The sequence below is a fragment of the Periophthalmus magnuspinnatus genome, chromosome 16 (assembly GCF_009829125.3).
Source record: "Periophthalmus magnuspinnatus isolate fPerMag1 chromosome 16, fPerMag1.2.pri, whole genome shotgun sequence".
Classification (NCBI taxonomy): Eukaryota; Metazoa; Chordata; class Actinopteri; order Gobiiformes; family Gobiidae; genus Periophthalmus; species Periophthalmus magnuspinnatus.
In genome coordinates, this window is record NC_047141.1 from 11,121,315 (window position 1) to 11,147,452 (window position 26,138).

The following is a 26,138-nucleotide window of genomic DNA, read 5'->3' on the forward strand; positions in this document are numbered from 1 at the left end:
ACACACACACACACACATATATATATATATATATATATATATATATATATATATATATATATATATATATATATATATATATATATATATATATATATATATATATATATATATATATATATATATATATATATATATGAATACATACTTCTTTATACAGTCTATGATCAGTATATAACGTGAGTGTCTTCTGTTATTGCAGCTGAGGGCTCTTTTTGGCCTTCTGGTAATTTTCAAACACAGTTTTCTGTATTTGAACAAAAACATTAGACAATATATTACCCTTTTTACTGTTGGTTGGTGTCAAATTGGTCAAAAATAGAGACACCTGGGACATATCATGTATAAAACTGGGACAAATAAATGGTTTTGGAAATCTGCTGGGACCGGGGACACAGGGTTCAAACAATCTTGTTTATTCCGGCTATTTCTGAAAAGTGCCAACAGCTTCCTTGAATTTCAGGAAACGCGACAACATCCAGGTCAAACTTAGGCTGTGCTAATGATAGAAGGGCATTGTGGTGGATCAGGCCCACAATAGTGAGCTTAGCTACTATATGTTATTGGCACATCAAGAGTAAATAAAAGAAATATATTAAAATACATTCAAATGCATACAGGTGTCTTGTTTAGTCTCATTCAATGTTTGCAAGCCACACATCTGCCAACTTTAGGCCTATACAAACTGGCTAACTTATTTGTTTTCAATAGACCTATTGACTTAGACAAGACAAGGCAAAGCAAGTTTATTTGTATAACACAATTCGTACACAAAGTACCTATACAATTGGCTCAAGCTTCCTTTAAGACAATAAATCAATATATCACATCTTTCCATTAAAGCGTCAAATAAAAGCATGTTTTTCACATTGGTTGTGTTTGCTGGACTGAGACACTTTAAAAAACATGTGTCTTTACTGTGAGCAGGCTTGCATCTCCACAAACCTGACCCTTATTTGGCTTAGAGCAGGGCCTCCTCCTACTTGTTGCCATTGAAAAGTTGTTCTTTTGGCTACAGTATCCCACATTAGGGCATAAAACAACTTAACATTCCCCATACTGTATGTATGGGGAATGTTACAAAGTATGGTTTTAATTCTGTGGAATCAAGCAGGTGATGTGCCACTTCCAGAAAGTTACATACTGTAGCTTTAACAACATTGCACTTCCATACCCTGTTCTTGGATTCACAGTGTTTATGGACTATTCCTCAGAACTGTCTTCATGAGCCTCCCTGATATGGTCCGTCTGCCGTCCCGCTGGGTCAGGGGCCCAGAACACACACTAATGAGCCCTTCTCTCTCACAGAGGGCCTTTGTGAGGGCCCTAGTCTAATGGCCCTGGAGTGGATGTGGCTGACAGATGGAGTGACGGGCCAGTCGCCATGACGATGTCTTATCTCTCCTTATCTGTCTGTCCATCTCTGTCCTCTCTCTCGTCCACTCTTCCTCACTCATTCACTCCTCATTCACTTCCTCGAGCTGCTTCCGAACTTCAGCGGGTCAGTGTGAGGCCGAAGCTGGAATAAGATGTATCCTCTTTGTGTTAGAGAAATCGCTTTCAAAGTTTGTTATGGCTTTGCTTAGAATATTCCACAGTATGGCATTCTCTTATCTATCTTGCAAGGTGTTTTTAACGTGAAAAATACCTTGAAAAACATTGTTGTACTGTGAAGAGTGTTGCCTCTCCACAGATCTGACACTTGCCCCAAGGGGATACGTTTAATGCTATGTTATGGAGCATTTCAGGCAAAGCTATAACATCTCCATGGAAACAAGCAGGTGGATCCTCCAACAGCAAAGTTAAATTTTGCACCTTTAAATCCAGATTTTGTCATGGTTTATTTCACATTTGGTCTTTAAATTCCTTGTATCTTACATTATTGGCAGATATTTATAGCTTTAAATCAGAAACAGTCCAATGATAATTATAGTCAAACCATTTTAAATCATCATTATAATTCCAAAGAGAAGTTATTTTAAATATAATTTTGCAGCATTGCCGCCACCATAATTTCATCCAACTATGTCAGTAACTTTCTACTCTGTTCAATTACTGTAAATATAGGGTGACACTGTAATAGCTCGCCACTGAAATCAAGTCAGATGTTAAGACAAGTATAGACACAGGGGAATTCTTGTGGAGAGAAGAAAAAGAAATAGACCTGGTTCTAACATGTTATCAGATTATATTCACCGCATTCAAAAAACAAATTTGTAGGGCTGTGTTATCTCCAAAAAAACAAATTACGAGTTATTTTTTGAATGAACTTGCTGTAACTAAATTAAGTTACAATTTACAAATTTCCTTTCAATTGCATTGCTAAAATTACAAGATATTATTAGATTTGCGGCGTGTCTAGACGATCCTTACAGAGCAGGTATTTTACTTTACTCTGGGGTATTAGCAGCTAACACATAACATATTTCGATCACCATGTTACCTGTTTAGAAAATGCTACATTCGCCAAAAACAACATAAACTAAAATGTTTAATAAGTTGCTCTCGATGCTAAGTCAGTAGTGTATTGTTTTGTGTCATGTTTTTGTATATTTATGGAGAATTGCTGTGCAGGACGTACGGGCTTATGGGATGAGCATTGGACAGAATCTTACTAACTCTACGCTACTGACATAAGGACTAACCCATAGTACGTGGGAAAGGTTGCGAGAGATTACTCAAACATGCATGGATGACATAAAATCTCTTCAGGCGTGTTTTTGATGAGTTAACAACATTATAACATGATAGAATGCTCTGAAAGTCCATTTTGCATAATACTCCCTCTTTAAACAACTTTATCAGATATGCTACTTTTTGTCTATCACTATCACATCAAAGCTATCTCCTTTTTCTCTGCATGGTTACCTTTAGCCACAGGAATCAATAGGGAAAACATCCCATCCCAGGTCAAAGTTCAGAGGTCATCTCCTGTCCCTACTCAAACAGTAGCTGATCAATACTGGGAGCTTTGTTTTTTTGATAATAGAAAGCTTTGAAGTATGGTAGAGTGACACATTTTGGCCATTTTTAGAAGTAAGAAATTATACAGACAACAAAATCCTGTCTGAAACTACAAGATTACAGGCAAAAGAGAAGTTTCGATATAAGCCACAATGAAAGAATTTTCGGATCATCATTACAAAGACGCTTTAGTGTTGGGATGGGTGTGGGAGAGAAACACTGTGAACTACTCAATATGTGAAGTCACTAGTTTAGAAATGTACATGGATAGATTTGCTGATGATATACTAGTAGAGCTGTTATTGGGGAAGTTCATTTATAAACAAATGAATGGAGGCACAGCTGGTTAAGTGTCTTGCCCAATGACACAAAACAACATGTACATATGGGAGCATGAGTTGAACCACCCAACTTTTAATCCAGTTTTGTAGAATACCATTTACACCATTTTTATCCCAAAAGCTGTCAATCAATCAGTAAATCAATCCCCACTATGCTGTTTATCACTGTTGTGCTATTGAGCAAGACACTTTACCCACCATCTTACCTGCGTGTCAGGGGCAATATGAGTTTGTCATTGGAGAAGTAAGAGTGTGATACAATTCTAAAGAAGCATTTTACATGTGTGAGTAAGTGTCCATTGTGATGTCCACATGCACATGCTGTGCCGACTAGTTTATTTGAAATAGTTTGCAGTGGTCCAAAGTTGTTCCTCACTTACCTTATACATTCCGAGCATCCTAATTATTCACCATGATGAGTTTATAAGCACCTTTCACAACTTTTGGAGACCAGAGCGGGGCATTGCCTTCAATCTGTCCACAGTCCTGACACATGAAATGTTTATGTGTATTTGTGAGTCTAGACTAGGCTGTTCTCACCAGCGGATGGATGGAGGCCAGTTTAAAGCCCCAGTTTGTATCTAGACAAAATATAGGATAAATGTTTTGTTTGTTTGTTTTTTCACTTTGGGTGTTTTTATTGCGCTCAAAGAAACGTGAGGGAATTTTCCTACTTGTTTCCATGGATATGTTATTCTTTTGGCTATAATCCTCCATAATTTACCATAAAACATATCTGTTTCCACGGATAATGTTCCTAATTATGGTTTTGATGTTCTAATCCTGTGCGATCATGCAGGTGACGTGAAACCTCCAGAAAGTTACATACTGTACCTTTAATTACAAAACAACTTTACATTGCAATATATTGTTTTTATACTGCAGACAGTGAATTTGTTCTTTTCCTCAGCCTGTATAAGGTTAAACAGACAGTAATTTAATAAACAATACTTTTTATGTTTCTTGGAAAATGACATAGACTCTGTTAGTGTTTGCGATCATTAGAGTTCTGCGTCTGGGCCTTAAGCTACTGTGGCTCCTGCCCTTCACCGGGGGTCACGACCTGTTTGTTTAAGAGGAAGGGTGAGAGGTCAAAGGTCACTGCTGCCAGCTCTGGGGAATGAGAAGGTCTAGGCCAAGAGTCCGGGAGCATTTGAGGTAAACGCGTTTGTAGGAAAACATGGATCTGGAGAAATGAAAATGTTTATATGTTTAGTTTGAGAATTACGGCTAGTGGTGGTGATGTGTGTTGACAGCATTATAACATTAAAAGCCCCACCGTGTAAATTTTTTCTTGCCAAAAATTTGACTAAAATAATTGCATGTTTTTGTTTTTTTCTTTTCTGATGTTTTTCTTGTACTGAAAAACTTAGAAAAACATGTATCTTTACTCAGGGGGCTTGCATCTCCACAAACCTGACCTGAACGACACCTTCTTCTTATGTTAATGGAAATGTAGCTCTAATATTCCACAGTATGGCATGAAATGTAGAATGTTTTAATGCATGGTCTTAACTATCATTAAATTGTGCCACCTCCAGAAAGTTACACAATGTTGCTTTAAAGAATTTAAAATCACTTTCTATTATTCTACTTTCTAATATTAGTTAATATAACATTTACCTATTTACATTCATAAACAAAGATAAACGTAGGTCACAAGGCTGGTTAAGTGTCTTGCTCAATGACACAATAATAATACACACTGATGGAAACAGGGATTGAACCATCAACTCAGTTCAGTGTTGGGGAGTAGCATATTTACCCTCAAGAGTTTGCAGTTCAGTCCAAACTATCCTGCATATCAATGTCGTGCTCTTGAGCAAGACACTTGAATCACCATTTTGCCTGATGGTGGGATTTATCAAAGAAATCGTTAGCACAAAATGGCAGCCACATTCTTATTTTATTTATTGTATTTTAAAATGTCCTTTTGACTCATTTTGGAAGCAAAATATGATTCCAAATATTCATAAAGTCTGAATTATTTTTTTACGATTAAGTAGTGTATGTTTAAGATTTGACGACACTTTAAGTACCAGCCTTGTACATTCTCGACAGTACGATATTGTTCTTCTGTCCCTGTTGCAGCTGACCTTTAGTAATAGAATAAGTGAATGATTGAATTGCAGTCATTGGATTTGACCTGGTGAATATATTAGGTGTAAGACCACTTTTGTTTAGCCCTTCACTTTTCCATGACATTCTACTTTGACGTAACTCAAAATAGCAACTTTAAAGTTTTCCAACGAGAACTTCCAAAAAATCTGCCTCAGTTGACTTTTCTGAGCGCTAACACTGGTTTAGCTTGGACACATCCTGGTATTTGAATATGAACCAATTATGTTTCAGTTTGGGTTTAAAAGTACAGTACAATGTGATTATGGATCGCATAGAAGCTGCATTCATTGATATACAATTTTCTAGTTGACTTGCGGTAAAACTTTGCTCGCTATAATGCTAACATATATAACCGCACAACTAGTAAACACCAACTCATTTATTTTGAGCAATTCATTTTAGACAAAGTATGAAAAGTCATTTGCAGCACACTCTAATCTAATCCCACGTTTTTACTTTCCATTTTAAAGCAGCAAGCGAGGAATGAAACACGCGCTGGCTTATATGGCAGCAGGTAACTTGTGTCCTTGCTTTTCTAAAATGAGTGTGCACACATCCAAACACATGTCTAATATTTACCCCTTCGATATTTGTCTTACTGCTGAGGCCAAAATGTGCTAATATCAGTATTAAAGATGCTGTACTGTCTTAAAACATGAAGAAAAAAAACAAACAAATTCATTTTAAATGGTTTGCATTGGTCCAAAGTTAATCTGCAGCCTACTTTTTTCACTCTGAGCATCCTAATTATTCACCACAATGAGTTTATAAGCAGTGTTCACAACTTTCAGAGGCCAGAGTTTTGCCATCGTAATGCTAGCATGCGAACCGTGCACTTCCTGGTTCTCAGACAATAAATGCTGGTTGGATAATACTCTATACAGCAGACTTAGAGCTGCTTATACAATCTATCTGTACCGGGGCAAGATTAAAAAACAAATCTGATACAAGACCTTTAAGATTTTAAAATTCATATCAAGGTCCACACGTTTATGTCAATTGCTTTTCTATTTCCATTTTTACTTAGTGGTCTGTTCAGAAACACAAATCTGATGGGAATGACATCAGAGGACAAAGTGGGACTGACACATGCCCACACAGAGGCTGGGGCAGTTTAGAACAAAAATATCTGTACTGAATATCTGCACATTTTTCAGACCTACTCATATTTGTTTCTTGCCCCGTGCGTTGAATGCCTCTCCTAGTGGGACCGGAGTATGCCGTAAGATAAACAAGCAGCCTTTCTCGGAGTACAGTTTAAAATCCTGTTCAAATCGGACAAGACCAGGGAATTTATTTTTCAGTAATTTCAGACCGTATTAAATAAATAACATGCATAAAACAAGATATGTAGTTGATCAAAAACTCTGCAAACTTTCTCTCTCCCTCACCCCAGCCATCACCGACGGGCTGGGTTAGCTGTGGTGCTGCATTGGTATGTCGAGTGTTTGTAAGGCAGGATGGCCTCTGGTGACCTCTGACCCCTCGAGACATGAAGTGGGAGGGACCACATGTGTGCACTTACACCAGTTTATGCAAATGAGGGACAGAAGGGTGGGGCCAGGAGACTATGGGTTTCAACTTACTGTTATATGCAACATTTTGAAGACTTTTTCCCTCGGTTAATTGTTAATTTCACTTTGGAACCTATCGACTGGTATGGAGGGACTTTGAATATAAAAGTGTATATTGTGTGGAGATCAATTTTTTTTTTTTCCTTTTCTCTGCTATATTTGCAGTAGCAGTAGCTCAGGAGTTGGACTTGTTTGTTTTCCATTCATTACGTTGCTGGATATATCTTTGATACCAACATTTTACCGCTTGTAGCCGTGATCTTTTCCTTTTGGTCTAAAGCTCATGACAATAGGTAAATATGAACGTATATTGATCGGTAAATCGAGAGGTTTGGAGGAGCCAATGGAAGTGTGCGGGCATCCTGTTCCGGAGGCCTCCTGAAGGTGCTCCGAGACTCAGGACACGCTGGAGGGGAGTTGGAGGAAGTGCCTGGGGTGAGGGAAGTCTGTGAGTCCCTGCGATCTGACCACAGAAGAAAACAGATGGATGGACCAACATTTCATATCATCCTTATGTTCTTGGGCAAAACCCCTCACCCCCCTTGGCATTATTGCTGTTCTTTTAGTTTGCCCTTTTTAGGTTTCAACTGAAAACTAAGATGGGATTGTTCTTGCGAGTTAAATTGTGACTCCATTTTCGGTTGATGACAGAAACTGGGACACTTGCCGTAAATAATAATAATAATAATAATTATGCATTAGTCTTGTAAAGTGCTTTTCCAGATGCTCAAAATCAATTCACAGTTTTATGCATTATTCATTCACTCCACACTAAGCTACTATTATAGCCACAGCTGCCCTGGGTCGGATTGACGAAAGCGAGGCTGCCAATCTGTACCATCAGCCCCTCCCAACAGCACCAACACGCCACACACACCAGCCTCACACTAGGCAATGTGGGTGAAGTGCAACAGCAGTTTTTGCCACTGCTGCCTCACTGTGGCAACTGATATTTCCAGCGGTCTCCCATTCAAGAACTAGCCAGGCCCAACCCTGCTTACTCACTCAGACACAGGGAGAACATGCAAACTCCAGACAAAGGGAGAACATGCAAACTCCACCCAGGCTGGTCCCACTCGATCTGGGAGTTAAACATGGATACTGTTTATATTCATCAGTAATTTCAATGTTGCATAGTGTCATTGAGTTGTCATTTATCTGCGCATCAATGCATGTTACTGACAGAATGAGCGGCATGTGTAAACGTAGCCTTCTATTAGCGTTGCGTTATTACTGGAGCATATCTGGATGAGGCTTTGTGACAGAAAGGGGCCATTTGTAGAAGATAAGTGAGAAGATGTTTGGGCATGTAGTATAATTATGGGCAGCTCTCTCCATACGCGCAACTCAAATCCTCCAAACCAGTAGGCTATGTCTTGTGTGAATTCGGGAGTTTGTTGTAATGTTGTAACTGTTTTACTTCAAAGACTGGTTTAAACACAATGAATCCTGTATTTATGTCATTTAAAATGGACTCTGCATGCTCTTGCTGGTTATTAGATTATGTGTTGTTGGGAAATGTTGGGACTACCTTAGTTGGAGGATTTTACCTGAGTGCGTGTTTTGAGATGTGCCTGGAGGAAACATACCCAGACACAGAGAGAACATGCAAACTCAGCATGAGGGTTTGCCACTCACCGTATCATCACTGAACTGGACCTAACATTGTCTTGTGTCATTAAGGGAGAGAGTGAAGGAAATATCTCTCTCTGGGGTGGGGGTGAAGAGGAAGTGCTGGAGAGACTAAGACGTCTGCTGGTTCTGCTACTGTGGTTAAGAGGGGCAAAGGATGGTCATGGCATGCAGTTGAAATGGCAAGAAGGTTGAGGGTAGAGAGAGTGCATTTATATGAAGGAAATACAGTTTTAATGGATGTTATTCGAGCATGACATTTTTCCATATATGTTTTAGTAATAACTGTATAAAGCAAATGACAGCACTATATTAGTCCACCAGTTCTGCGTGTCATTTGGATTGGCCACATTTTCTAACCCTGTCACGGCCGTATCCCGACACCGCGAGTCACTCTACCACAGATTCATTTTGTTATGGCAGCGGACGAGCCATTCCTGGAAAACTGAGCTCAAATGTGCACCACTTCATCTTGCTCCGGTCCCCATGTCCCCTCCTGTGTGCGGGACGTCCGGCCTCCTCCCCATGACATCACCACCCTCCGTGGTCGGGCCTTGTTTCTATATTAAAGTCTGCATTTATTTCGGGGTTAGCGCTTTGATCGGGGTTAGCTGCAGTTGCCCGCCGCTCTGCCACAGGGAGAGACTTTATAAAGCTCTAGTGTGTAAAGTCCTACGGCACGGGGATTAAACGGGCTGTAAAAACTGGGCGTGAAAAACAAATGAGAGAAAAGGAGAGAGGGAGTGCGAGAAAGAGAAAAGATGGTGTGAAGGCCTACAACTGCTCTGTATTTACTAATCAATCATATTTTGCATATCAACTTGATTTAGCTTCGTGGGAATCGTGAAGTTCATGTGCTTAGGACACGCTCTGGTGCAGTTATATGCACCACAGAGCTCATAAGTGTGACTTTTTTTTATGTAATTGTGAATAAGACACTGTATTTATCTTTAAAGAGAAGCATAAAACCTGCAGATCCTCTGCACTGTGTGTAATTATTTCTGCCAACGCACAAGATGAAAAAAAAAAAGAAAACTAGACGGCAAAAGATGTGTTCTCACTCACCTCTCACAGATGCAAATCAAGACCACATCTTTCCTGAGGAAACATCCTCTATTTCCTTGAAGCGGACCAGGTCCAGAACAGCCACGTTCCTCCACACATGTGTAATAGTCCTGTTATTTCACTAACACTGCTGCTTCATAAACAGACGGGCTCCTAGTGCCCCAGCCACTGTCACTACACTGCTCTGTCCAGATCCTACACAAACTAGCCCTGAAACTAGCTCATGTTTGATTAAATGACTGTCTGTATTTCTAACTAACATCTAATTATTTGAAACATGAAGCTAAAAGCGAGTTATTTTGTTGTTGTCTCCTGCTGCACATGTGCACTAGAAATCTCCTCAGATGTCAGATGTCCATGGATCTCTAATATGCTCTATACTAGTATAGAGTATGAATTGTAAATTGAATTGTCAATTCAGGTAAAAGTAATTAGTTATTTATTTATTATTTTATTTTTAAGCCAGCGTAATATATTGTCCTCAAATTGCTTCAGTGTGCAGCAGATTTTGGTACATTCAAATCATGTTCCAGTCCACCCAAATTAAAACCTTAGGAGCACCGTTGCACTCAACTCAAAGTGTTACTCTGGAGCTTTGGTGAATGCTTCAGCCATGAAAACACCTGTAATTAAATAAATAAAAGATAGATCATTTTATCGTCATACTGTGGAACAATCCAGGCAAAGCAATAACAACTCTGTGGAAACAAGCTTGTAGTGAACTCTCCACGAGAAAGTTACATAGTGCACCTTTGCAAATTCCCATACTGTGAAACATGGAAACAAGCAGGAGGTTTGTGGAGAGGCAAGCCTGCTGAGTAACAACACATGTTATTCTTCATATTTCAGTGCAATAAAACATATAAATACATTTTTTAAACGCTTTTATTTTAGTTTATTTCTTTTGCTAAAAACTACCTACTGGGGCTTTAAACAGCTAAATACATGTCATAATGGACAGAGATAGAGCAGCCATGTAAAAGTTTGTGTGTTGTTGTTGTTTTGCAGGAGGGTAAAGCAGACTGTGCACAGGAGAAGTGTCCCGCTGTGTCTGAGGACTGTGCTCTGGTGGTGAAGCAGACTGGAGCCTGCTGCGAGCGCTGCAAAGGTAAACTACTGGCAGCCATCGTACTGCTGCTGGAGCACAGCTGTCAACACGAGTGAAAATGCTATGGGCTAATAAAGAAGGCTAATGTGGAGATTTGTGTAGTTTGCACTTGAGCTAACGCACTAAAGCTAATATAAACTAACCTTGTCAAGTCAAGTGCTCTGTCCTGTGAGTGAAATATAAATTGTAAACACATTTTTAAAAGATTAGCTAAGCATGTTTAGCTGCTAGTGTGCTATGTCATATTTAGGCAACGGTAGCATTTTTTCTCTCTTATGACAACATAATGTAGACTATTCATAATCCACATATTAGCCCACTTCTAAATAGTCTGTAAGGTTTGATAGCGTGGAAGTAGGCTTACCACTGTTTGCACAGCATAATATTTTAAGTCCTCAGAGTCGACCTACCCTACATTCAAACCACAAAGACACAACATGTAACATTTCCGGTGGAGGGTCTGCCACCTGCTTGTTTCCATGGAGATGTATTGCATTATATAGAATGTTCCACAGTATGTCATCCCATTTAAATTTATGTAGGTTTATTCATGGGGACAAGCAGGTGATGCTAGCAAGTTACAGGTCAGAGCTGTGGAATGGTGATCCCACTCACAGGAAGAATGCATGTATTATTTTTGCAGTAAACATCTAATTGAATAAATGCAAGGTAGATGAGTTCAGTGCCGTACTGTAGAACATTCCATGCAAAGCAATAACAATAGCAACTTAGATAAAAACAAAGAGAGCTAGTGATTCAGTAAGTACAGTGGCCTACCTACATAGATAGAGAGATATCAGTCAGATCAGATGTGACGCATATGAAACAAAGGAGCTCACTGGTCACTCATCATTTTGAATCAAATGACAAGATTCACTCACTGATTCTGCAGAAATCTGTGATGTTTTTCAGTCCCTGGTGATATTTTTTGTCCTTTCCTTTCCCCACGTAAGCAGCCGTATTTGTTTTGATGCAGGCAGACCATTTGTGCCCCTAATTAACTCATCCACCTGTCAATTACTCCCATCCGAACTCGGGGAGATTCACTGATGACCAAACTAAAGTATTGGAGAAGTGTTTGTTCTGGATCCATGGCAACTTAATCTATGCTGCTGTTACATTTTCATCTCTCTCTAAAAACTGTTTTCAAGAATTCCCAAATCTAAATTCCTGACCTCTCTCTCCACTCTCACCACACACATAAAACAATCTTTATGAACCCCATGCCCTATCCCTGTGTCCCTGTGCCTGTCTAAAACCACTTTCACACTAACACCCCTCCACAACAATATTATAACCTAAGTACCGCTGGGTGTGGGCTTAGTCTATGTGGTCACGTTTTATCACGCCGCACAAAGCTAAATGAGCTAAAACTTGGACCAGGAAAGCCCCAGACTGCTGTTTTTTCTATTGTACGGTCACATTGTGGCGTAGTTAGGTCCACTGGGTGCCCCCTCCCATGCCTATATAATATCACCCTCATAAAATCATATGCTTATAGTCTCACAGTTGCACCAAGGTTTTTTTATTGGATGCAATTTGCAGTTTATTAAAATATAGTGCTGAGTGAAGGGTTCTGGAGGAGCTGGTGAAATGTTCAGGGTGGATTTAAAAGTGAGATTATACAAACAGCAGCTGGTATTTTTGGGCTAATGAGATATGAGGATGCTGGCAATTCAGCATAAATGTTAGTTCAAGTTAATGTTGTTTTTTTTTGTTTTTGTTTGTTTTTTACAGATTTTATAAATTGTGAGTTAGTCTTAATTTAAAGAGGGGGTATGATACAAAATTACATTACAATAATCCAAAATTTTGTTCCCATGTTATAACGCTGTTTGACGTTACCGCATTAAAACCAGTTTATATACGTCATCCATGCATGTTTGAAAAATCTAGCAATCTCTTCCAGGCCCTATTTTGCACCCTCCTTACGGTCAGCAGTACGAACCTATCCAAAGCTCAGCCCATGTGCCTACATTACTCTGCTCCCACATGGCAATTTTCCATAAGTACACAAATGCATGCTACAAAACAATACACTACAACTTCATAAACCTGAAAAATGCGCTGTAGTTTCATTAGCAAAATGCATGGTGATTGTAATGTAATAGCTTTCTGAAGAAGAGCAAAGGCAGGGGAGACTCAGAGCATCAAAAATTAAACTGAAACTTATTAAACATGTTAATACATTGTTTTTAGCTAGTATAGCATTTTCAAAACAATAAAAGGTAACATGGTCGTTATGTGTTAGCGGTTAATACCCCATAGAACTGTAATAAACCCTCTTTAATATTGGCTTGGTTTATCTTTATTTTTGAGCCTGACTTGTAAAATTAGACATGCACCTATAAACTCAAATGATTGTCAAAGTATATTAAAATATATAGGCCTATATACAGCCATATCACACATTGCAATCTTTTCCAATATCATACACCTCTCCCCCATACGAGCATCACAAACTCCCACTATGTCCATATAGACGCCCTATAGTTAAAAACAAGCCACCTCTTGATATCTATAGGCAGAAACCTGAGAATACTTTTTGCTTGATCACTGGTGATGTGTTGTCATCTTAAGCAGGCCCCAGTGAAGGACAGAGGAACAGTCTCTTTAAGGACCTCCGCTGCCTCCTCACCCTTCATCTCTTTCTCCCACCTCTTCCTCCTTCATTCACTCCTTTCTCTCTCCTCCTTTCTTCTCCGTTCCCTCTTCTATTTCTCCTTTCTCTTCCCTCTCCTCTTTCACCTTTCCTCCTTCTTCCTCCGTCCCATGTAGCAGTGTCACCCCTCCCCCACCCCCACCCTCTCTCTCTCACCCCGCAGTCAGTCGGTCGATGGCTCTGATCATGTTTCTCTGCGTGCTTGTTTAAACTTCGATTGGACCATTTACTGTAAATGTCTCATAATGAATAGACTATTTGCTTATTGCCGAGTGGACAGTGAAGGTGGGTGTACAGTACTGACAGGACAGAGGAGCTAGGACGCACCTGTTTGGAAGCAGCATGAACCCGAGCTGAGAGGAAAGAGAACAGAGAGAGTGAGAGGCTATGAGCTCTCCGGGAAACTATTGGGGCAACAGTGGTTCGTCCTCTGATCTCTTTAGGCTGACTGTTCAAATCCTGTCCAGGTGAAAACTGTTGTTGTGTCTTTGGGCAACAGTTTTAATCACTCATAATAATTGTATGTAAAGGATGTAAGGTGTAGTCATGGTGTGAAATAAAACCCCTTCTCTAAAATGCCCTGACTATGAATATATTATAATTAACACTGTAAATTATTGTAAAATTCAAAACAGGTTTACTAACAGTAAATCTTTATTGTTGACTACACTGGATTTATGCAGCCATATGTCAAGCCTTAGGTTAATACGTGGGCTTAGAGTATCTGCCAATACCTGATACCAACAGTTGTAGAATAAATTGAAGTATCTGAGAGTTGAAAGAGAAGACATGAAGCTGGAGTTCTAACGCAGGAGAAGTTTATTTACCATCAGTCAGACCCAGGACCTGGAGACATGAACCCTCAAGACATTGTGATAGTGTTGTCCATCCCAGTCTAATGCAGTCCCGTCTGACTATGCTTCTGTTGTAGGGAGTATTATACCTCTGATGACATAGGAATAATAAATAGCTTCTATGTCTCATTACAGTTGCAAAGTAAGTACTAAAGTATTTCATTCAGCTATTTATTTATCACAGTTAATGGCTTTTTAACAATATTGTACATTTAGAATAGTTTTTGTGGTTTAAATCTGCTCTCTGGTTATCGTGTCAGTGGCATAAATTTGTTTCAGTATTATTGTTGTTTATCGTCTGTATTTCATCAATATTTCGAACTTCAAAATGTGTTATCGTGACAGACCTAGAAACAGCACAGAAATGTAACTCTCTAACATCAACAAACACCTGTTGAGTCTTTCTCTGAAGAAATGATCAAAATTTTGTTACGAGATCACATCATCAATATACCACTTTTGTTATTCTTGTTTGATGTTCAGACATTCCGACTAAACAAATCTCAAATACTGGACACTACATTCATAGCGGCCTCATTACATTGCTTATATTATACACTATCATAAATCATACTGAATGTTTTAGAGTTCTAGAGGATTACATACAGTATTTACCTTCTATAGGTCTGTATAACATGTTTACTTATTTCCGTGTTTTGTGGTACACATCTTCACCAATCATAAATACTACTGAGCACAATCTTTGACATATTTTCAGAAATCCTAGTCGTTCCATAATCTGTACGCATCCCAAACCTAGTCCTATACTATTCTAAACTGTCCTTGTGTGTATTCCAGGTTGCATGTTGGACGGCCGATCCTACAACAGCACTGACCACTGGACCACTCCCACTAAACCGTGCATCAGTCGGCGCTGTCAGGTCTGTAGTACGATTCCCTCCGGATGAGCGCTTGTTCAGCAGATATGAGGACGGACATGTTGTTTTAGTGCTAACGTCACCCGCACTGCTGTGTTTGTTCAGTTCAATGTCAGAGGGGTTAGAGGAAAGAATACTGGGTTAGTTTAGGTTAGGGTGGATTTGACAGAAATGCGCAATGTATCGACAGTAAAGTTGTATAATGAATGAATGAATGAATATTGTTTATTTGAGCAGACATAATAAAAACAAACAAAAACAAAACAGTGTACACCCAGATCCCAAGTTTTGTACAAAAGTTTGTGCTCAAAAGGAGTAAGCAGAAGTAAAATACTTGTGTGCGCTTACCCCCCATATTTAACTAAGTAACATGATTTAGATTACATTGCAGTAGCAATGTAGCAGTATACAGATCAAAATATCGTTACTGAAGTAGAAGTGCAAAATGGTGGTCTGAGATATTAGTGAAGTAAGAGTAAAAAAAGCACATGAGGGAACAGGTAAGAGTAATTATAAGAGTAGCTGTTTGCTCAAAAAAATAAAAAAAATTGTATAAAACTGTCTGATATCAGTGCATATGAAAAAATTTAGTTCTGAAAGGCGCACTATTCCACATAATTATATAGACCCTTTAAACGCCTATTTCATTAGAATGTTCAAAATCCTGAAATGGACCATTACACATTTTCAAAGACTAACTGACAGATCTAACCGAGAATTAAGTCTTTATTTAAAAAAATAAGCAACTATTTTCAATTCCCAGGGTTGAAATATCTGTAAAATTCAAGTAGAACTAAACACTAAATCTAACTTTAACTAAACATGTGTATATTGTGGTTTAATAACATTATTACTGTTACAGGTGATTTTTGTGTGTGTGTGGCCACTGTAATTTACATTAATTGACGACATTCATGAAAGACTAACCTGATTACAGCCAGGTGTTTCTATTTACACTGTTTCTTATATGTCCAGTTCTTCAGCAAACCCCAAATGATCTGGATTTTGCTTTAATAAAATATGCAGCATCAATCATATTCTTCTAGTAAATATACAAATAATGTAAAATACGTGGTGTTTGTTGCCGTAACTGCACTTTTTATATTGGAATTACATTATGTTTCACTTCACTTTTGCCTCCTCACTGAAACTTAGAATGTATTAGTTAACCCGCTTTAAAAGGGTCTATAATATGAACTCATGCTTCTGTGTTGTTGTTCCAGGAGGGAGTGGTGACAGAGGCTGAGGTGCAATGTGTGGTACACTGTAAAAATCCAAAGATCCACCCTAAGAAGTGCTGCCCTACCTGCCCCAGTAAGAGCCTCAGTCATACACTGCTGTACCATTGTGTTCACGTGGCATCTCAACATTTTAGACTCTGTAGTTTAAACTGAGCTGGAGACAGGTCAGAATTCTGTGCTGGAATTTGTTCAGATTGCCGATGTGTTGACATGGTTTATGGTTAATTACATTTAACATTTTACTTTGCTATGAAATATCTAAAAGGCAAATTCACAAATCTTGAACCTGATCATTTCTTTTAGTGACTGAAACCTTAAATTCCACTGTATTTCCACAAAAATCTGAATTCTAACAATTAATTTTAGCTGCCCCCATCTGTATAAAATATTATTGTCCTATAGAATGTTGTGATGTCATTTGAAACCCTTTTAATTGAAGTAACACACTTGTCTTGTTTGTGTGTAGGCTGTATTTTCGAGGGCCATCTGTACAAAGAGAAGGAGGAGTTCAGTCCAGAGGGGCAGCCCTGTGTCAGATGCACCTGTACTGTGAGTTACAGTCCTTGACACAAGTTCTTCATTTGTTTCCTGGACACTGATCCTAAACCCTAACCATAATCTATTTTAACCCATAAAACCGGGCTTAGCTGAACAACATGGTAGTGAAGCTACATGAAAAATCCAAGACACTCTTCTATGGAAAAAACATTTGTCTTTTATTTTTTATATCGACTTGCCTACACATTTCTACACATGAAAGTGACAGAAAACATTGGGTGATGCCCTTTTAAAAGAACTGGTGAAGACATGTGACTGAGGTCATGTGACCCTATTTATAAATACACATACTTCACAAATGATTCAATCAGTGACTAGTATATGGAGAAAATATTCCAGGAAGCACAATAACATCCCCAGGGGGACAAGTTACGTGGCCAACCAGAACCACAAGCATTGACAAAACTTTACAAAGACGGGTGGGTCTGGAACCGTATCTTGAAGATGTTATACATTTTGTTCTGAATGATTTTTGAGAAATTATATCAAATTAGCAGCTGTGTTTGAACACTTCAAACAGAATGTAGAAGGTACTGCCTGGGCAGGCAAGGGGACAAGGAGGTGGCAAACCCACTACCAGAAAAGTTATCTCTTTTAGCATTCAACAAAACACACATCTCTAAATGCTTTTGGTGAATAGTTTTTGGCCCATGTCTCTTGCCATACAAACCCCATAAAGCCCATTACCAGCTCCATGCCAGCTTGTTATTCCAGCCCTACTGGCAGAACATTAACACAACATCAACAGTGTTTACCCTCGCACCTCTGTATTAGTCAGGGGCCCCTCTGTCCCCTTAATAAGTCAGGTCTAAGCTCCCCCGGGGGCCACAAACCTTTAGCTACAACAACATCCTCTTGCGCGATTGGCTGAGCTCGTATTTCTAAATTCACACAAGCGTACTCTCCAGCCAGGTAAGGCCATAAACAGATTATGGGCAGCCGCATAGGACCCGGGCCCAGTGACGCAGGTCAGGTTGATGTGGGAACTAAGAAACACAGGGTAGAGTCTGTGGGAATACTTTTACTACAAACACAGGCATAATGCAGTTTGAAAATATTCAATTTTATATGGTAATGATATTTGCTTGTCGTAAAGGCAAATTAGTGTTATTTGGAATCACGTTTGTAAATGTTCACTGTTTATTTTGTGCCAAGGATAGCAGCGTACACCACATAATTCAACATTTTTATTATTATAGTTTTATGTCTAAAATCTGTAATCATGTTGTAAAGAAAGTAAACAAGTTGTCATCAAGTAAACAACATGCTGTTTATGAATTTAACATTAACCAAAAACTAACTTCGTCATATGGGTGGACATTATTGATACAACTAAAACTAAATAATCTTAATATTTCTGGGATTATTTCAATATTCAGATAATAATTTCCTTCAGTTTGGTATATGATTTTTCACACCAGAAGTTGGAAATATGTAGGAGCAAGAAAGTGTTTAAATCTACAGTATCTAATTTGTTCTTTGCTGTCACAAATTGTCAAATTGTCTGTCGTTTGACTGTGTTTTAATGGTACATGGCCTAATTATTTGACCTTTTCTGTGATTGTGGACTAGACACTGCACCTGATTTTTATTTTTAATGGCTTGCAGTCATCCAAAATTATTCCAAGCATCTTAATAATTCAGCATGATGAGTTTATAAGCATTTTTCAATAACAACTAGCATGCTAACGCACACTTCCTGATCCTCGGACATTAAACGCTTCATAATTAGATGCAGACAGTAGTCAGTGGACTTATTTTGATCTCAAGAGCTGCTTATACAGTGTGTCTGTACTAGGGGCAAATTTTGCGTAAATACATGTAAAGAAGTACAGGGCCTTGAACACTGTCCAGGTTCAGTGCATGAAAACTTGAGTTTTAGCTAATTCTGGTACAAATTTGTGAATTTTGACATTGTTTCACACACAACCAATTGTATTATTTGGCAAATTATTTAACCTCGGTCAGTAACTAATTTGTAGGATCTTTCCATTTTTTGTACTATATAAATTGTATTGTGGTTGTGTCTCTTTGTTTTAGGGAGGCCGTACTTTGTGCATGAGGGAGGTGTGTCCAGTTCTCTCCTGCCCTAGCCACCTAACCCACACCCCACCTGGGCAGTGCTGTCCCCGCTGTGTTGGTAAGTCATACACACATGTGATGTATACGTCAGTGACTGTGGGTTTCTTATTGTCTCTCATTGTGGTTTTATTGTTCCTCAGGCCAGAGGAAGGTCTTTGACTTGTCATTAGGAAGCTGTTTGTTCCACAGTGAAGTTTATGAGAACGGCACTTCATTTCAACATGACAACTGCACCACCTGCACATGCAAGGTAATGCCACAGGGCAGAAGGGAAAGTGAAAGACATGTAGCAATGAAGAAAAAGAATTATATATATATATATTATATATATATATACATAAGTTTCTGACAGTATTTCATAAACATTATCAACATATCAAAAACATCTAAAATGCAATGTATAAAAAACTGCAGCCGTGGTGTAGAGGAGACATGTCATACTGTAATGTTAAATTCTTTATATTGTTTCATGCCTATAAAATGTAAGATTTATAATATTAGTTATTTAGATATTAGATATATTAGATATTTCTCATGTTCCACCTTAGACACAATATACATATTATAATACAGTACCACACTGTATTTTCCCAGGATTCCACAGTGGTGTGCCGGAAGCGCTGCTCCAAGCCAGGCTCTTGTCAGGGCGAGCACTGCTGTGATGAGTGCCTGTCCTACGTCAAAGTGGAGGAGGTCAAGTACTGCCGCGTGCGCAACAAGATCTACAGGGTAAGCAGACTGTATTATAAGTGCAACTCCTCCCAACTCACTCTACTGTGTTGCATTCAACCAACACAAACACAACAATTCTCTGGCAGCAGTTTTGGTTTCCAGAGTTTTATCTCAAATGTAATTATTTATAGTATTTAAATAATAAATGCCCTTTGTTAGTCAAAGTAGATAAAACTTAAAAGTGCACTACGTAACTTTTCTTAAGGGGGTATACGACCTGTTTGTATCATGGAGATTGTTGTTGAATTGAATTTTCATTATTTCATTAAGCATTAAACTTTCTTAGATTTATTCAATCAACAGGTATTTTATTGCTAAAGAAGAAACTTGAAAAACATACAGTTGTTACTGTAAGCGGGACCGCCTCTCCACAGATCAGACCTGTAACTTGACCTGGTGCGGTCACCTGCGAGATAGACATCGAATACATTCCACGCTAAACTATAGCATATCCTTGGAGACAAGTATTCATGTTCCATCTCCCACAAATTAGTGGCTGTGATTGGACCGCCCACTTTTGCCCCTGACCACTCACGCATATTTCTGTTTTGATTGGCATTTCCAGTGAAGCAGAAATCACATTAATTTAAATGAACAACAGTAAAATCAGTGTAGCATATTATATTATGAAAATCTACTAGATTTCACAATAGAGTTCTTTAAAATAACAACTTTTAATGTAGATCAGAAACCAAGAGGATGAGCTGTAGTTTTCCATTTAGTGATTTAAAAGTTATGATGCATAACAAATCTGTAAAAATCGTGGTAAACACACATTTCGTTTCAAACCCACAGACTAACCACATAGTTTTTAGGTTTAGGACAAGAACATGTCTTACATTTGGGGCAATATTTTGGGTAGTGAGCCATATCACAAATGTTTAACCAGTGTATTCTGCTCAAATTACAGGAAGGAGACATGTGGTCCTCTGTCAACTGTACCCTCTGTGCTTGTGTCAAAGGCAACATCGAGTGTCGGCCCAAACAGTGCGTGCCAATCACCAGCTGCCCTTCGGTGAGTGACAAGCCTTCCAGCCAATCACAATCAATCCTGACCGTGCCCAACGTCTCCACAACATCTAATCCCTTTTTGTATGTCCAACCTGTCAGACACTCTTAACTTTATAATCCATGACTAACTCAATTATTCTGACTTCAGCTGTGTGACGACTCAACATGACAAGACGTAACTATGGTTTATTACCTGTTTGCGTTTTAGCGCGTAGCATGTTTGAACAGCATTTCCAAGATTTCATTTTTGGACAGGTAGCTGAAATGTCTTTTGCCTTGTTCAATTAAGTTATTTTGGCAGTACTGGGAAACCTTTAAAAAGCGTTTAAAAAGCAGTGCTACAAAGATGCAAAAATCTAAAATAAGATCAAATCTGTGTGGCTCAAACTGTGAATTGAATCGCAAAATACATTTATTGTCATTTATTGTCATGTGGGAATTGTGCCATCCTTGATTAGAAGCAAATTCTAAATACCACATATATAGAACCATCCATATATAATATTTTGGAATGGTTAATCGCTATGGCAATGGTGCTATTTTTTTATCCCTCTGAACCCCATAGTTAAATAGGTCTTAGGTGTTTTTCAAATTATTACTTAGTTTAGTGAGATCGTACCTGTAGTAAATATTTATCATAGTTTTACACCAGTCAAGTAACAGTTTGTGGGTAAAAAAAAAAATGCGAAGAAAAGTACCATAAATCAGAAAGTACTGGTGCATTCTCAAGCATAATACCTCTACATATGCCATTAACACGGAAAATTACACCCAAAATGGATGTAAGGGACAATTTACAAGCAATAAAGGCGTTTTTCTGGCAGTTTAAACTTGATTTAACAAAATAACAGTGCTGTCATTTATTTTTATTAGTTTAATTTGAACTATTTTGCAGTTTTGGTCTCTGTTAACATTACGGTTGCTAAGTAACAGTTATAGAATTACCTCTATGTAAAAATATATAATTTAAAGTCTTAAAAATAATGATGTTACCTATATTTTAGTGAAATTAGTCATCTAAGCTGTTATATGCGCTTCAGTGAATCTGCTCTACTAACAGTGAACTTGGAGAGAGGTGCTGTCTTGTGTGCGGCTCTCTCTCACCTGTCCCCTGGGTGACACCGGGCGGCGACTCTTGGGTGACGCGCGGGTCATCTGTCAGCCATGGGTGATGGAGTGGATTCCTCGCATAGCTCCGGTCACTGGCGGTCACTCACTCCATCAGCCCCAAGTTTACACGCTTCCACTGGCTACTACAAACCCTCACCTGTCGTCTGTGGTCAGCACCCATAGGTTACAGCCGTGTAGGTGGTCCCGTGTGGCCGAACTTCAATACAACTGCATATTAGAAGTGCACTGTTTAACTTTTCTATTAAAGGGTCCGCCACTGATACTTGTCTCTATGGAGATGTTATTGCTTTGCCTAGAATGTCCTACAGTATGGCATTAAACTTATGTCTACATGGAGACCGACGAATGACACTGAATGAATGAATGAATATTGTTTATTTGAGCAGACATAATAAAAAAAAACTAAAAAAACAAAACAGTGTACACCCAAATCCCAAGTTTTGTACAATGCTCAAAAGGAGTAAGCAGAAGTAAAATACTTGTGAGCGCTTACCCCCCACACTAACAAGTTACAGGTCAGATCTGTGTAGTGACGACCTCTTGATGTAGTTTTGAGCAATAAAAATGCATTTTAATTAAAGTAAGTAATTAAATAAATATTATAGTTAAGTTACTGCAACTATGGATCATTACAGAAGATTTGACGTTGTAGGAGTGAACTAGTTTGTTGGCACTCATTTGCATTTGCCTGTTTTGGAGATCAGTTATGAAAACTTTAAAAGCGTTCGCTAGTCCAAAAACAGGTTGTCTTAGCAAAATTGAATGATGAGTAAAATAAAGAATACAAGTTTTTAGACAATATAAGAGGAGAAGGGGATAGAGAGGAGGAAAGCTGAGTGAAAGAAAGGCAGAGAAAGAAGAAGGAAAGATGCTAAATGCTAATGCCGTATTACTGCTTTGAACGTGATCTTGTTGGTGACACAACTTGCCCCTTCCTCTCTTTTGTCTCTCTTCTTCCTCTCCTCTTCCTCTTGTCTCCGTGTTCATCCCTCGCTCACCTCCTGTCCTGTCCCCGCTGCAGACAGTGTGTCTCCCAACCACCTTTTGTCCGTGTGATGTTTGACTGACAGCCCTGAAGAGCTCCCCTATATTTAGGCCCCTGAAAACCAATCTGTGTAGCTATGTCATGCGCGCGTGTATGTATGTGTATGTGTATGTGTGTGCGCGTGTGTGTGTGCGTGTGTGTTGCCGGATTGGTAAAAGGCAGTGGTCTTCAAAGAGAGAAAGTGGGCTTTGTGCAGAGGTTAGGGCTCTTGAGAGGTCGCTGGATGTATGCGCGATGACAGACGAGTGTGCGTGTGTAGTGCGTGTGTAGTGCGTGTGTAGTGCATGTGTAGTGTGTGTGTAGTATGTGTGTAGTATGTGTGTGTGTGGCTTCCCTGGGGCCACAGTGTGCACGTGTGTGAATGGGCCCTCTGATCTGCTCTTCTGATGGAAGTTGAAACATATTGTACAAACACTCATCCAGCGTGTCTCATTACATACGCCGCTTCAGCTGTTGGAGTGCTCCTCTCTGCTCCACTGTAAATCTGTCAGAAGCAAACAAAAGCACAATACAGGCAATTGTAATGTAGCTCAGTTAGCTTGTTTAACATTCTACGTCAAATATGATGAATATGTAAGTTTGATTGCTGCATTTGTCCATGAAAACCTTCTCACTCTACTAGGCTTACTGCTACATGTTAGCTATAACATCCAGCTTCTTCCCACTATGGAGACATAAGCACAAACGGGCACAACAACACAAAAAAGCATTTTTATGTGACCTTTCTGTTGATGGGTGTCATAGGGATCAGGCAAATTAAATGTTTTTTGGCATGTGTTTGTGTGTATTGTCCTTACAAAGATTAAAGCAGACCTATTGTGCTTATGTCTGCTCTATAGTTATAATCTAATCTCACCTGCAGATCATTATATTATAACTTGGACATTTTAAATCGTAATATTCATCTAAAAGAAGCAACTCTGTCTTCCGCAATGGAAATCTGCAGTGCCCAATGAGATCAAATATCATCACAAACAGCTGTCAGTACCTCCGATAAATATCAGGTCACATGCGACACTGTCAAATCCTACATGTATCAGTGATTTAGAAAATGTAATTGGAGAACGAAGAAAGTCCAGGGCAATGGGTAGTCGATTAGTCATGATTATTCCAAATTACAGGGCCTGTACCTGGAAATGACTAAAACAAAACTAGTTTATTTTGAACAGGTCCAAAATTACTCACTTTTCACCGTAATTAGTTTATAATCTCTTTCACAACTTTCAGATAACTGAGCAGAATTTTGCTGTCACATTAAATCTAACAACAATTAGCATGCTAACAACTTGCTTCCTGATTTTTAGATAATAAAATGTTTAGAATTATATGCAAACAGAACATTGTCTCAATTTGACCTCATGAGCTGTTTATACAATATATCTGTACCGGAGCAAGTCATATTTTGCTCAAATACATGAATAAGATGCGTGTACAGCCACTGTTATCATTGTCACTCTACTCACAACAAATACTGACCCCCAAAAATGACTGTTCCATCCACCATTTACTGAAGGATAAGTTGATATAGTAATTATGGTGACACGACTACCGTATGTGGTCCTCCCTAATCCGACTATAGCTCCTTCTGTTAATCCCACTTGCCTTTACCTTTTGTGTTGTGCTCGTGTATTTAACTTGTGAATGCGTTGCAGTTTTGACGTCATGTCTCGTGTCAGATGTTGCCATTGTGTTAGCCTCCGTCCATTGAGCGTCTGTGGATTCTGTTTCTTTTCCATGGGCTCCGCTGCATCTTTTATTTATTTCTTTAATCCCTGAAAACCTATCTGACCCCTGTGTCCTGTTTGTTACAGAATAAGATCCTCAACAGGACGGGCTGCTGTCCGGTCTGCACTGAAAGTGAGTAAGTCCTCCGTGACAACCTGCACTACACATGGGTTTACACACACTTATTTAGAGGCAATCTTTATTTGTACACTACCAGGGAAAAGCTTGGACACACCTTCTCATTCTCACCTTCTTTTTCTTTATGTTTACTACTTTCTACATTTTACATACATACCGAAACAAGATGTATGTATGTAGCAAAGAAAAAAAGTTAAATGAAAACACTCTTTTTTAAACTTTATATACAAATGCTCAAAGTAGCCACCCTTTGCTTTGTTGGCATCAAATACTGATGGCATAAAAATAAAAATAAGATCAATTCATTATGCTAAGATAGTTAAATGGGCTGTACCTTTTTTTAATGTCTTAAAAGCATGAAAAATAGAACTAGCAGAACTAGTTCATTTTAAATGGTTTGCAGTGGTCCAAATTTATCCCTCAATTACCATATGCATTCTGAGCATCTTAATGATTCACCACAATGAGTTTATAAGCACTTTTCACAACTTTCTGAGCCCAGAGCATAGTTTTGCCATGATGGTACATGTAACAACTAGCATACTAGCCAGCACTTAGTGATTATCAAACAATAAAACACTTTATATTAGATGCAGACAGCACATAGAGGACATATTTTACCTCAAGAGATGCTTATACAATATGTCTGTACTGGGACAAGACAATTGTTGCTGAAATACATGGGAAAAATCGGGTACAGGACCTTTAAAATTGAACTGGCACTAATGTAAAAAAGCTTCTTACTAGGCTAAATTAAAAATAGTTGGTTGTTTATTTTAATAGCAGTAAAAGCGACAATGATGGGTGATGTCTTGTCTTGATGTCTTTTTTCCTTTGTCTTATTTTTATGACTTTTATTTCTGTCTCTGTCTTTTTTTTTAATTACTTTCACATCCCTCACACTACAGCAATTGTTGACATATTTATTGCAGAATTTCTGAGACTTTGAAAAAAAAAAAAAAAAAAAAAACAGCCCAAAAACTTCCAAAATGATTCAAAAGTTTATTCCATTCTTTCACTGACATCTGTACATTTCCCATAAACTGTATTCCACTCAGACAGTGCTTTTTACCGGGGGCTGTTTAAATTCAAATGGCAGTTGCTTGATGGACCCAAACATTCATTGTAAGCTGTAAATGTACCGTATTTTGGGAGCAGGACCAAACGAGAGGGTTGTTTTCATGTGGCTAGTTTTAGTGCACTCGATAAAGCTTGTTTTGACCACTGTAAACTTCAGCGGTTGGAATTATTCAAACGGCCACCTCACATTACCAAT

General features: G+C 38.6%; 1 protein-coding gene across 1 annotated transcript in view; it reads left to right on the forward strand.

The window, feature by feature from the left end:
* bmper (BMP binding endothelial regulator) overlaps positions 1-26,138 on the forward strand; it is a 41,738-nt gene that overhangs the window by 10,575 nt on the left and 5,025 nt on the right. Inside the window, exons 3-11 of the mRNA XM_033981746.2 lie at positions 10,706-10,805; positions 15,120-15,202; positions 16,423-16,513; positions 16,907-16,989; positions 19,039-19,138; positions 19,221-19,330; positions 19,675-19,809; positions 20,723-20,827; positions 24,811-24,856. Coding sequence (XP_033837637.1) covers positions 10,706-10,805; positions 15,120-15,202; positions 16,423-16,513; positions 16,907-16,989; positions 19,039-19,138; positions 19,221-19,330; positions 19,675-19,809; positions 20,723-20,827; positions 24,811-24,856 — 853 coding nt within the window. The remainder of the gene's footprint in view (positions 1-10,705; positions 10,806-15,119; positions 15,203-16,422; positions 16,514-16,906; positions 16,990-19,038; positions 19,139-19,220; positions 19,331-19,674; positions 19,810-20,722; positions 20,828-24,810; positions 24,857-26,138) is intronic.